Source organism: Gymnoscopelus microlampas (assembly GCF_963454915.1).
Source record: "Gymnoscopelus microlampas genome assembly, chromosome: 17".
In the NCBI taxonomy this organism is placed as follows: domain Eukaryota; kingdom Metazoa; phylum Chordata; class Actinopteri; order Myctophiformes; family Myctophidae; genus Gymnoscopelus; species Gymnoscopelus microlampas.
The window spans coordinates 41,430,601-41,445,218 of record NC_139954.1 but is presented as its reverse complement, the minus strand read 5'-3'; the positions used below and the strand labels follow the sequence as shown (position 1 = coordinate 41,445,218).

Genomic DNA, 14,618 nt, shown 5'->3' with positions numbered 1-14,618 from the left:
GGTCAGATTCTACAGCTAGAGATCCACAGGAGGGGGAGGCTGCTCGGAGCGATGGATACGAACTGGTGGGTGCAGTGCATATCGTTGTTGTCGGGCAGAAACCTCTTATCTCCATATTCTAACCTTTTGTGTTTTTTCGTAAATTAATGCCCTACTTGATCATACTACAGCGTCACACAAAAGCATCAAAAGTAGCAGATCTACAAGCTCGAAACGCGGCGCGAAGCGTCGCGTTTCGAGCTTGTGGATCAGCTGCTTTTGATGCTTTTGAATTTGAATCCTGAAAATGACAGTTTTGGACATATGAGGTTTCCACCTTTTTCTCTTCACGTTCCAAATCAGGGCATGCCGTTGTAATTTGTCTCTGAGAAAACAGGCAAGCGCACTTTTTTTTTTCCTCCCGTGCTTTACTTTAGCAGGACTCGAAATACGCTGTTGAAGCTGTTTACTCTAACGACTGATGCATGTGAATCAAACGTTCTCCCCCAGCAAAGAAAAAAACAAAATTGAGATGCTTCCAAAGATGTATCGTATAACATCCTGTGATCTAAAGCCTGTGTCTTCCACTTTTATGTTTTTTACACCTTAAAAAAAAACATACCCCGGAGCACACTCCCAGCTTCAATTAACCATTGTTTTGCAGAAGTCGCTGTGCAGGTGCAAAAGCAATTAAAAGTAGTTTGAAAGAAACCTCCTCTGAGATGCAAATGAGCGAAGGCCAGAGAAGCGGGTGCTGTGCAAACAAGACTTGCCTCATCAGCATTACGGCGGAATAAATAGGCCAAGATAGTGAGCTGTAAATTGCACCCAGTGAGGCAGCAAAAGGCTCGTACCTTGGCTAGAATGCAAGCGGGACAGAGAGTGATGGCTGCTCAAATAACGCTACACTGCCGGATCACAGTTCGCGATGTGTGTAGGCAGTAGAATTTATGGCAGGCATTAGAGGGTATTACCGCCTTATTAATAACTTCCCAGCAAGGGCCTGACAGAGACCCGCGCTCTCGGTTCCATAATTCACTCGGAGTTGAGCGTTTGAATTGTTTAACGGCACATCCTCGACGAGCAATAATATCAGAGTGCCGATCGGAATGTATGAATGCTAGATGAAGCCAAGGCACACAAAGATCGTGGCCCAAATAGCAGGAATCCTTCCTAATAGAAGCTGTGCGTTTTACAAAAAAACAGCATGCCCGTGCCCTGATTAAAGGCTTATTTCCATTTCTGCACATCTTTCTCCTTATGCGAGATGTAAGGCGGGCCGTCGAGTGAATGCTAATGTCAGACTTCCAGGAGCGAATGCGATAAGGTATCATTAATGCACATAGTGAATCTGGTGTCAAATGTGGACAACAAACAGCGATGTTTGGGTTCATGTTGTTCGACAGGAGATTAGCAACATCAATCAAGTTTCCGAATGTGATCGGAGCAATGAGGGATCAAACAGCTTCTCGCATGACTGACCCCTAACCTCGGCTGCAGTATAGCAACGATGTAAGGATGTAAAGATATGCTGATTTGAGTGGAAACGATGGTTGCATTTGTAATACGGAGGCTGTTGAGCGGGAGCTGTACTTGTAGGCAATGGCTGTCAACAGACAGGGAACCTGATTAAAATGTTACGACCCGGTCGTAAAGAGAAAAGCGGCGCTCATAAGGTTGACAGGCGTCTTCAGAGATCAGGAGAGGGGTGAGAGGATGTGATGGATAGTTCAACACAAGGTCCTTTTAAAGAGTCCACAAACACTGTAACCTTTATAAGTTATTGCGTAATTAACGATGATCCCTGTCAGGTAGGTAAGAATAAAATGTTAACGATTCAGAGGAGAGATCATATGAAAGGCCACGTGGAAGGAAGGAAGGGCCTAAGCCGAGGAGAAGCTGAAATAATTGTGCTAAAAATGGACGGCTCACAATTCCAAATCAGAATGTCAGTACTGTCAGCACTCACACTGGGGCCCGGCTAATAAAAGACAATGAGAGTGAGTGAGTGGGAGAGAAAAACAGATGGGGGGAGGGGGGGGAGAGAGAGAGAGAGAGAGAGAGAGAGAGAGAGAGAGAGAGAGAGAGAGAGAGAGAGAGAGAGAGAGAGAGAGAGAGAGAGAGAGAGAGAGAGAGACACAGACACAGACTGACAGAGAGAGAGGAGTAGCTTAAGTAGGCGGAACTGAAAGCCGACGGGGGAAAATAGGCGTGTCTGTTGTGAGGTTAATTGAACGTATATATCCCATTTGCAGTTGATGATTCAATTTGTACTTCAACTGCTTTGGTTGGAACTAAGAAATCAGTTGTTGTTGTTTTTTGCAGATTTCGCATAATATAATCGATGTTGTTCTTCTCCCTCAGTTCAGGAAGATGCAGTTCGCCTGATGAGTGTTGCGTTAAGCAAAGTTGATTCCTTTCTCTCCTTATATAAAGCGACTTTGGGTAGAAAAGTGCTATATTAATCTGAGCTATTTTTTTAAATTATTTTCTTTTAGATACAGGTCATGGAGCAGGCCCAGGCAGCAGAGCGTCTGGCTCAAATCTCTGCTAGCGTTTTCTTTCTGAGTGACTTAGAACATCAGTAGAACAGAAGTGCGCCCTAGCCTGCCCTCATGATGCATTAAAGGGATTTTGTATCTAGACCGCCCGCCTACTCAAACACTCCCGGCAGATGTGCAAAATAAACAGTGCTTTCTGTCAGAGGGCAACATTTGAAAGTCAAATGGGAATCAATAGATTTGTTAAAGGCATGTTTGTGGATCAATGAACCGGGTGGGTGGACGGTGGGGGGCGGGGTGGGGGGGTTCACACTTTAGGGATAACATCGCCAGCACCCCCCACCCAGCATGTCCATGCAAGCCCGCCAATCTGGTTTTGGTTGGAGCAGGATGCAAAAAATAATAATGTATTATTGAAGATATCCTTCAATATCTCTTGCCCCTCTTGTGCCTAATTTATGCTCCGTACTCGCATCCGTGACACGTCATTTATATTTCGTCGTACAACGAATTATAAATCAGGCTTTATGGTGACATGTCCGCTACCTTCCCTGTTTGACACGCACTTTTAAAAATGCCAGTTCTGGCAATTAGGGAAATCATTTCTTTTCACCAGCTTGGCAGGACTACTGATTATTATAATTCAAACCCCCTCCCCTGCTGAGTGTCTCCATAAGTCTCTTTCAAACATTTCTTTGAACAAGGACCATTCAGCCAGGATGCTTTTAAAGCAAAGCGTTAGCTTTGCTGTTCAAGCGATTCTGACGTACTTTTTGTATTAATCCAGCCCTCTGCTCTCAGGCTTTTGTTATCTGCATTTCTGTCATGTTTCTGTTCCACTGAGGGATAATATGAAAGTTTTGCAAACACATGTGTGGATGGGTGGGGGCCCAGAAGTCCTCAAAGGCAGTTGGACCGACTGTTCAGTTTGACTGCTAGTTTTAATGACTTCTACATGAGGTGCCTGGTAATTGAAATTAACCATCTGGTCTTACTGTGCAACTATTCCAAACTGATTCTGGCATCAGTGAGGCTGAATGTCCATATCGTTTTTAATATTTTTTAGTGCCAGCATCTTTTTTTCAGTTGTCCAAATGCGGCCACCTAGAGAAAAGGCGCTGCACCGAGCACCTGCTCTGACTTTTACGTGTGGCAGCTCCTAGCGCTTAGCTGAAAAACCTCAGAACTTTTTAGAAAAGCACTTTCACTATCGCTCCTTCTCAAAAGCCCACTCACCGTGCTTCATAAAAAATCCGACTTTTTTTGATGGGAGGAGGCTCCTCAGCATCCCTGCCAGCGTGTTCTCTTTTTGCCAGAGAAAAACACGATTTGGACACATCATGCGCTAGAATGTCTCAGCATGAAGTATACCAGGAGCCAAAACTGTCACTGGGGCGTGCAGAATTTTATGTAATTTTATGTAATCATTTAAACCGGGTGTGAAGAAGCACACATTAGGAAGATTATTCTGTCCCTGATTCTGCAATGAGAGCCTGGTTGGTGGCGGTGTGTTTCGGCTGGATGGAGATCTGAGCCCGGTTATTGAAGTGCAGATTTTTCTAATCAGAGTGACACGCCTCACCCACTTCCCCATGTCTCCAGGACTCAGCTGCGTGGGAGAGGACGGGGAGCCGACCGACATGACGGAGTGCCTGAGGTGGGCTGGCGCCGTGCCCCTGCAGATCAGAGAGTGTCGGGTGGCCTGCAGGGACGACTGCACCCTGACCGGGTGGTCCAAGTTCTCGGATTGCGTCGGCTGTGGCAGCTCGCGGGCGCGCAAACGCTCGCTTACAGGTAAGAGGGAGCTGTCGCCCCGCCTCCCGCACACACACACACACGCACTCACACACACGCAGACAGACAAGTCCTCACACGAACGAACAGAACACCCATCTCTGCCAGCACAGAGGAAAACGGATGATGATCACAAGGGCCAACCACACTCGATCCATATGCACTTGCCACTTCTGCACGTAAGGGGCACTTAACCCATTTAGACCGGGAAAGAATCTGTGTCTGTTTTAGATTTCTATCTCATCGCTCATAGTGCGGCACCAAGTGCCGCACTATGAGCTTGTAGATCTGCCATTTTAGAAAAATCGAAAATATGTGCAAATCTATGAATATATATATATTCTTTTAAAGCAAACATTTGTAACTCAAATCTTTGCTTCTGGGGATTCTACAAATGTCTTCTAAATCCTAACAGTTTTCTGAAACACTTTTCTTTTCTTTTTCTGATATGTATTTGGCTGTGGACACCCATCTCAAAATATTGCCTTCCAGGGACCAACAAGCAAAGATTTGAGTAAAACAAATTTGCCTTTAAAAAACAGAAAGATTGAAAGATTTGCACACATTTTCAAGATTTTTCAAAAATAGCAGATCTTCAAGCTCATAGCCGCACTATGAGCTTGTAGCCAAAGTATAAAATAATGGTTAAAAGTGGTTAAAATCTAAAATGACACGGATGCGTTCCCCGACCTTAACGGGTTAATACTACACACAGGTGTTGCTCGTTATCTCTAGCTCTCTCCACCTCTTGTCTCGCAGGCTGAGTCAATGCATTGACCGCGTATAGCGTCTGGCAGTCTAGCTAGCTCCTACAGTAAAGCGTCGGTGTGTCCTTGTTCAAATAAAAGGACACTAGAGCTCATACAGCACATACACTGTCGCATGCTTATGTACCTTTCGCAAGCCCTTTCCAGCACACTTTTGCAGAGAGAAAAAAAACGTATTCCCTGAACAGTATAGTGCAGTACTAGAGGCATACTAAAATTATCTCCCTGCTGGTCTCCTCTGTGCAGCATTTGCGACAGCGTGTACGGTGCAGTTGTCCTGCCCTGGCATCCATAATCCAGTCCAACCTCATTTCCTTGTTCTTGTCAGTGGTGGAAAAAGTACTCAAATGTCTTACTTGAGTAAAAGTGTCAGTACTGCAATGTAGACGTACTCTGTTACAAGCAAAAGTCCGGAATTCAAAATTGTAAAAAGCACACAAGTATTGGTATAAAAATGTACTTAAAGTATCAAAAGTAAAAGTACAAAAACGTTTGAAAATAGCAGATCTACAAGTGCGTTGTGAGCTTGTAGATCTGCTATTTTCAAATAGGTATAAAATAGGGCTAAAGTGGTTAATGTATGTTTTATAATGTAATCATTTATAACCGCAAAGTAACTTAGTAACTAATGTTTTCAAATAATTGTAGTGGAGTAAAAGTACAATGTTTGCCTCTGAGATGTAGTGGAGTAGAAAAGTAAAAGCATAGACAATTGGAAATAATCCAGTAAAGTAAAAGTACCTCAAAAGTGTACTTAAGTACAGTACTTAGTGAGTAAATGTACTTTACACCACTGGTTCTTGTTTTTTGGTTCTGCTGTAACACTGCCCCCTCCTCCCCCCCCCCTCCCTCAGCCCCCAAGTCTGCGTGTCAGACCTAAATTAGGGCCCCGTGCAGCTTGTAATCCCTTTATTTCACCGCAGATGACAAAGACTGAATTACACACTAAAACAGCCTGGGTAGTTTGTCTTCATGAATATTTGATCGGTTGCCTCGGGGAGGCTGTAGTAGTAAACACACACTGTCTTCATCCATAATGCTCTTCAAAATCTACGGCATTAACCCATTCAACCCGGGGACGCATTATTATTTTATACTTTGGGCTATTCAAAAATAGCAGATCTACAAGCTCGTGGCGCGGCACCGAGTGCCGCGCTACGAGCTTGTAGATCTGCTATTTTTGGGGGGAAAATTCGGAAAATGTGTGCAAATCTTTAATATCTCTGCCGTCCGGCAGAAACCAGCTAACTCCAAAATGTTCATTTTTCAGGAAATAAAAAAAAAAGTGGAGTTTTGAGGTTTTGTTCATCATTGATAAGAACAGCTGAATGGACCTCCAAGCTCACAATGAGGTTGGAGGTCAAAAGGGGGTGGAGCCTGGAGTCAGCAAAACCAGCTAACTCCACCCCCTTTTGGTGGACTTAGCTGGTTTAGCAGAAATTTGGAGGATCCAATGGAGTTAGCTGGTTTTGTCAGAAGCGCTTTTTAATGCTTTTCATTTGTTCAATTTTTTTTTTACCAACACACAGATGTAAAGGGTGTTCAATGGCCATGATTTATCGGGAAAAAAATGCAAAGGGTTAACCCTTGCAACCCTGCGTCAAAATGGAGTTAGTTGGTTTCTGCCGGACAGCAACGATATGTTTTTTGAAGCAATTATTTTTTACTCAAATCTTTGCTTCTGGGGGGTCCCTGGAACTAAATATTTTGCAGTCGGTGGCCAAATACATATCATTGTGGGGGTGACGTGACATGAAAAAGTTTGAGCACCACTGATACATACAGTAGCAACATACGTTTATCAGAAACCTGTTAGGATTTAGAAGACATTTGTAGATGCCTTCCTGGATTGAATGGGTTAAAAATCGTCCCTGGCTCGCTGCGTGGCGTAGTTTATATTTGTGGTGAATGTGTATGTACTGTATACTCATGTTCACTGGGGCAGAATGGTCACGGTCGAGTCAGTTTCTCAACTCTCGCTGGCCAACTTTTTCTTTTTTTCATTTCAATACTTACCTTACTTTTTCCTCTGTCAGGTGAATTGATGGGCAGAGAGAACGTACTCTGGGGTTTAAGCAGGCATGCTGCTACCCCCAGACTGTCAGAGCTTATTATACAGCAACACAGCTGTCCTGCATGCCCAAATAAACCCACTAGGCCAACATACAGTACATAAACCTACAATGAAGTGTTTGACATTTTGTTGGAATTTAAAGTATGCCGTTATTGTCTTTTTATACTACGAATTCAAAACCATCAAACCAGTGCATTTTAGCAGTAAGGAGCATGCCTTTTTTCATGTTTTTGTATGTATTTAATTCTTCTTAGCACTGCCAGACGACACACACAAAAGTATCTCCAGATTTCGTTATTGTATAAATGAATGCCCTACTTTGTCATACTACAGTGTCACACACAAGTAGGGAACATAGCAGATCTACGAACTCGCAACTCTCGTTGTGAACTTGCAGATCTGCTCTTTGTTTTTAAAGTGAAAGTGCTGTTTTGGAAAATGTTTGGATATAGGCCTACATTGTTTTTGTCTAACATTACGTGAATGTAATGTAACATGGTAAAATGCAGTGCACAAGCAGCGTGAGTGCGGCCTATTGTATACAGGACATCACGTGACGAAAATAATAGATCTACAAGCTAATTAAGAGCACGTTGCACCGTCCACAGTGATACGCCGTTAGCTTGTAGACCTGTTCTTTTTGTCACGTGACACCTTCGCTCGAGTCTGTCTCGGGGCATTGATAGCACACTGGTTCAAGAGCCTCATTAGTTCACCGTATGATTGCCATAGGCCTGGAAATGGGGTAAAATATGTTGGAAAAGTTACGGAAAAGTTTCGCAAAAAAATGTGTGGGAACCCTGTTAAGTCTGTCTGGGATTTTATAAATATCTGAGGAATGAAAAGTATTAGCAAGAGCTTGTGCTTGAAAAGTAACAGTGTTGGACAGGTTTTCGTGGCTCCAGTGGTTCTATCATTCCCCTAAATCCCATTAAGCTGCAGCATGTTGCTCAAGCTGACTGGAGGCATGTTGCTCAGTGGGTAAAAAGCTCAACATTCACAGCGGTGTCAGTAAACAGAGAGTATCCACCGGAACAAAAACATTTTTACCACGATCGTCCATTCTGTTGTTATCGGCAGTTGAATATGGCTTGTTTTCACCAAAAAAACGCAGTCTGGGAAGAAATCCGAGCTATATGTGTTTTTTTAAATCTCATAACATGGGATTGGATGGCGTAATTTTTTTTGGTATGATGTCATTTCTTGCTCTAGCCTTCTCTCGCAGTCAAAGGATCATTCATAGGTTGGTGTAGTGCGCCCTCTGGCGTAATCACTGAAAACATGATTTTTTTCGCAACGTGTTAAAGCACGACTTCACCCATTTTCCACCCATCTTCATGGTCCTCACTAATGCTCATTCTAATATGGTACCATTTTTGTCTACTCCGTCTGTGTCTCAGAGGAGAGCTGTGTACAGTTCAGAAACCCTCCTACCAGTGACATCATTGATGGGGAATCCAAGCTTATAGAAACGGCATGCTTTCTATTCCTGGAAAGTTAGCATGCTATGGAAGCCATTGTTCTCGTGTTAATAAAAATCTAAATTGAAAACGTGAAATCTTGTTTGAAAAAGAAACAAAACCTGCCTAACAATGATGTCACTGGTAGGTGGGATTCTGAAGTGTCCACAGCCCTCCTATGAGTTTTTTTTTAAACTATTTTTATCATGAGCATTAGTGAGGACCAATTATATGAAGATAGGTTGAAAATGGGGGAAGTCGTCCTGGATTAAGTGTTTTGCGCAGGGACACTTTGACACATAGACCGGAAGAACCGGTGACCTTCCGATTCCCAGGCAGCCCGGACCCATTCAGCGACTGACGCCAACGGGGGGGCACAGTATGAATATAGTGACGGGCAGAAAACTTGTTTGTCCAAAACTGTTACTTTTCGGGAAATCTAAAAACAAACTACCTGTGTTACAATGTAGTTATTATTTAGTTACAAGCTCTTCTTGATACTTTTCAATACAAAACCCATAGACACACAATGCAACGCGCTGTGAGCATGTAGATACTTTTTTGATAAGATAAGAAACAAAAACTTGAGATACAGTACATGCTTTATACGGTATGTTGGAAAGCGCGTGCACAGGGTAGGCAAGTTTTACCAGGAATATACCCGGCGTTATAATACAACTTCAGTCATGTTGGGCTGAGCCAGTTTAGTCCTCAGCAGATTCACATCAAGATGTCCCAGAGCAGACACGTCGAGGCTAATTTCTCTGCAGCTTTCGACCAAGCTGCCAGATCACAGCGAGGGATGGACAGAGAGGTTAGGGCAAAAGCTCAGTAACCCGAGAGCAGGGTTGTGTGGACTCTCATCGAAGACACACACGTGGATATGTGCAGATGTCAGATGGAAACATGAAGGGAATAACTGAGCAGTTGAACATATGAATTTGTGATGAGCGGTGATGGCAAAGTGTGTTAAGTCTCTGCATGAGTGGACCAGGATGGAAGGGGGGTGGTGGAAGAGTTCAGGGAGCAGCTCCATATTCCATTCCATTATTTATACTCAATCTCTGTTTTCAACTGTTTAGCTTGCTGCTAACATGCCTCACAAGTGGTGTGTTCACTGTTCATTTCGATGCTCATTTCCATATTCAAAGATGGCCTGCTGTGAACACTTTCTGCCACTGATTAGAAAGCAGATTTTTGTTTTAGTTTTTTTGGTAACCGAGGGCACTTGATTGCTGATGGCTTCATCACCCCATTGAGCCACTTGACTGAATGAATCTGACACCATCCATTAAAGGATGTGTTTTTCAATTGCTTGATTCAGTATTTAGATATTTGATATTCATTTTATCAGTCACGCCCCCCAGCTTCCTATACAAACCCATTGTAACTTCAAACTCCATTTTAACCATGTTAGACTCATTTAAAACACCGGTCCTTGGTTCTGGTGACTGATATTGTCCTTCTAATATGCGAGGAGGCCGTGTTTTTTCATTTTTGGGGGAAAATAAATCAATAAATACACTTAAAAAACGTAATTACATAAATGAAAAAAGCAATTGAAAAAAAAAACACATTGAATAAAATGGAAATACTCAAATGAAAATGTACTTGCTTACTTTCCACCATGCACTGCTGCTGTAATCTCTCAAGAACAGATTCTGCCCTGCGGTGGAATCTGTCGGAGGGGTTCGTCATAACGTGTGCGCATTGGCTACAAGTGGGCGTGTCTTCAGATCAGGAAGCGGGCCGCGCTTTACCCAATCAAATGTAGTGGGCGGGATTCACGTGTCCATCCACCCTTCCCCCCTCGAAACTAGCCGAAACTAATTTAACAATAGCGTCCTCGTAGCGGACAAAACCACGGAAAGATATTCACATTTTAACTTACTCTTTCATCATAGAAACAAGTGGGCTTATAACCAAAACCATCCATGTTCTCTGGGAGAAGTGGTGTTAGTGTTCCGTGTAGAAATATTGTTAGTGGGAATGAAAACGTAGTCGCACCAACCGAAAGTGATGCGCTGAAGGCAGACATGAAACCGGAGTTTCCCTGCGCACTGGTCTTCCATTTTCCTCCCGCCAGACCCCACAGACAATATCAGAAAACAGAGGTCGCTGTTTTTCATTTTCTGTGGGGTCTGGCTACGCGAGACTACTGCTGCTGACCATCAAACCTCTGCCGAGGGGAAACATGAAATATTAGTATGCAACAAGCAATTGAGACCTGAAGCCGATTCTACATGTCTCCTAAATCTCAGTATTCTGAAAAATGTATGTTTCTACATCAGTGGTGCTCAATCTTTTTCATGTCAAGGACCCCCACAATTACATGCATTTGGCCACGGACCCCCATCAAAATATTTTGTTCCAGGGACCCCCAGAAGCAAAGATTTGAGTTACAAATGTTCGCTTTAAAAATATATATATTCAAAGATTTGCACACATTTTCACGATTTTTCAAAAATAGCAGATCTACAAGCTCGTAGCGCGGGACTCGGTGCTGCACTATGAGCTTGTATATCTGCTATTTTTGAATAGCCCAAAGTGTAAAATAATGCGTTTTAGCTCAAATCTAAAAATGACACAGTTCCAGGTCTTAATGGGTTAAAAATAGGTAACTAAGGAAAAAAAAAGAAGGAAAAAAGTGCGTCATGGCCGAGAGACACAGATTGACCCTGGCAGGTGTGTCAGACCTGTGGTTTCATCACCACACACATCATGGTAAAAGTCAGATCGTGCGAGGCGGGCAGCCGTCAGTCAGCCTTGAATAAAGATAACAGAGGATTTGTCAGTGAACTAAAGTGTCATCTAGTACAGGGGTCTTCAACGTTTTCAGGCCAAGGACCCCCTAGCTGAGAGAGAGATGAAGCAGGGACCCCCCTCTATATTATATAAAATTGTGTTTCAGATTCAACCTTTTTTGTTTACTTGGTCTGCTCTTTTTTCCCCTCTACACCAAACACCTCTTTGCCAAAAATAGCCGATCTGCAAGCTCACAACGCCTCGCAGCGCGAGGCGTTGTGAGCTTGTAGATCTGCTATTTTTTGCTAAAGTTTTCCTCAGAAAAAGGGATGCTACCGTTCAAGTGGTTAAGGTAAAAATAAAAAATCGTATCACATAAAGATTTTGCGGCCCCCCTGTAGTAACTCTGAGGACCCCCTAGGGGTCCCGGACCCCCTGTTGAAGACCCCTGATCTAGTGGAAGTACTTAGCGTTCATGGCGGCCTTGAACCTCATTTTTTGTACTTCATTTCACCTTTTTGCTGTTGTTTTCGTTGTTGTTTCATTTATTTTCTTTTTGTGGAAAAAGTTTGTTGTGGAAAATTGTTTACTTAAGTAAAAGTATCAATACTGCAATGTAGAAATACTCTGTTACAAGTAAAAGTCCGGAATTAGAAATTTACTTGAGTAAAAGTACAAAAGTATTGGTATCAAAGTGCCAAAAGTAGAAAGAACTCATTATGCATTATGTTAATGAGTACTTTCTCATTATGGATAATTTCATAATGATAACTTTTTTTAAATAAATGACCTATGTTCCCCAAAGAGCAAAAGGGTTTAAGTCAAGTAAGTCAAGTAACTTTTTTAAATAGCAGATCTACAAGCTCATAATGCGTCGCATCACGAAGCATTGTGAGCTTATAGATCTGCTATTTTCAAATGGCTGAAATGTATATAGGGGCTGAAGTGGTTAATGTATGTTGTGTAATAATAATCTAAATCTACAAAGTATACTAGTAACTAAAGTTGACAAATAATTGTGGTGGAGTAAAAGTACAATACTTGTCTCTGAGATGCAGTGGAGTAGAAGTAAAAGTACAGAAAATTGGAAATACTCCGGTAAAGTGAAAATCCCTCAACATTGTACTTACTGTAAGTACAGTACTTGAGTACATGTACTTAGTTACTTTACACCTCTGGTCTACACCGGCGATTCTCAAACATATCTATTTGGCCATGGACCCCCATCTGAAAAGGTTGGGACCCCAAAAGAGAAGATGTGTGTTGCTAAAGGTGCAGTACAAGTGATTTGTTTAGTGACAAATAGCTCTATATTCTGATTTCATTGCTACCGTGTTTGTTCGGTAACAGGGGTCTCCCCATCTCTCCAGCTCTTTAGTTTAACAGAAAATTGGAACTGGAACGCTATAAAATTGAACCTTATAATGGGTAATTTCTCCTGAGTGGATGGAATTGGCAGCCCACCTGAAAATGAATTTTCTGTTTATTACAGAGCTGGAGAGACAGGGCGACCCCTGTGACTGAACAAACACTGTATATCAGTATATCAGTGATTACTATCCAAATATAGAGAAGCGACACGTTGACTAAATTTACAGTTGATTTGGTCGAATGAAATGTATTTGTGCGGTGCCTTGTTTGTTGGCGTTGTAATGGCTGATTTTACACTTGGTTGCATGCTGAAAATAGCAGATCTACAAGCTCACAACGCGTCGCGCTGCGACGCAATGTGAGCTTGTAGATCGGCTATTTTCAGAGCGCAACACCCGAGCGCAACCAAACATTAAATTACTTGTCTTTTAGTTCTACTGGATCTCTTCTCCACTTGTTGACGAAATTGTCAATATATATAGTCACTAGAGTTTCGGGGGGCTACGCCCCCCTCAACCCCAGCCGCGCACGGGGCCCTGCGTGGCCGTGTGTAGATTGGGGGACCCAAATCGCCGGAGTAAAACTGTGGAAAAGTTTTTTTGAAAAAGGAAAAAATTTGAAGAAATTATATTTGTTATGTTTCAGGGGGTCCACAGGGGGTCCGCGGACCCCCTGCTGGTCCACTGACCCCCTGTGGAGTGTTGGGACGCGCGGGGAGACCCCTGGAACATTGCGGACCATTTCGGTGTTTTTTTTTTTTTCATGAAGGTGGTTGCTTGTTTCTGGCGCTGGCTGTGCAAACCTGGCAACCCAGCGCATGCTGCCGGTGGCGTTACACCAGAAATGGTTCCTGGAGAAAATGGTGACCAAAAAAATGTTTTGGAAAAAAAGGAAAAAGCCCCCGCACCGGCTGCCTGCTGTTGTGGTGATTAGGTCGTGCGCACGGTAAACGGTACGAAGCTGCCTCCCCTTCCGTTTTGTCCGACATTTGGTGAGTAGAATTAATTATGTTGCGCGGTGGAAAAGGTGTAGTGAGCAGTGAGATGTCCCCTACGCGAGGCGTAAATTCAGTGCGGGCGCCGTGGCGAGTCAGTTGGCGACATGTGGTCTGGCGGTGCGTTGTTTATTCGATAACAGAGCTGTGGGGTGTCGCCACCGAGGGTGCGGAAGTCGGTCGCCATTTATATAGTTAGATAGTTTTAGTCATCATCGCTTAGTTTTTATTTCGTTTTTACAAATGCGTTTATGAAGATGGTCGACCAAGGACGCTTTAAGGTAGTCGACGAACATATTTTGTCGTAGTTTTAGTCGACGAAGTCAACACCGTCTAGCAGTCAGCCCGCCAGCCACCAGCGGAGGTGGAGACGGAAACAGATTTCTGGCAGGCAAGCTCACACTCACAATGTTTGCAATAAGGCCCACTTCTGAAACCCACCTAGGGACAGATGGAGCGCACAGAGGGACTTCCCTTCGGAGGTGGAAAGCTCCCAGATTCCAGGACGAAAGAATGCCAGTTCATAAGAGTATTTTGGACGGGAAACGGCGTACAAACGGGGGCTCTGTCACTCTCTCTCTCTCTCTCTCTCTCTCTCTCTCCTTCTGCCTCAGGTCAAGGGATTCTGTTGCCACTTTATTTGTACAGTACACAAGCGAGGTGTTTACTTTAATTATGATAATTAAACGGTGATTTGTTTATCCCCATGGTAATGCTATTTCGATGCAAGCGCGATCTCTGAGCACTTTAGCTATCTAGACATCCTGCACTGCATCGTTGTTGTTGCTGGCCCGGTGTGGTATCAGCCTATAGCAGACACTATTATATTCAGTATTGTTAGTTGCAGTAATAATAGCATGTTGACAATTTGACAGTCATTAAGCACACATGTTTTCATTTCGGTTGATTTCTCAAGCCTTACACCCTCCCTCC

At 43.3% G+C, this 14,618-nt stretch overlaps 1 protein-coding gene across 1 annotated transcript in view; it reads left to right on the top strand.

The window, feature by feature from the left end:
• The window catches only part of thsd7ba (thrombospondin, type I, domain containing 7Ba), a 281,240-nt gene that overhangs the window by 169,275 nt on the left and 97,347 nt on the right, over positions 1-14,618 (top strand). Inside the window, exon 13 of the mRNA XM_084085439.1 lies at positions 4,090-4,274. Coding sequence (XP_083941565.1) covers positions 4,090-4,274 — 185 coding nt within the window. The remainder of the gene's footprint in view (positions 1-4,089; positions 4,275-14,618) is intronic.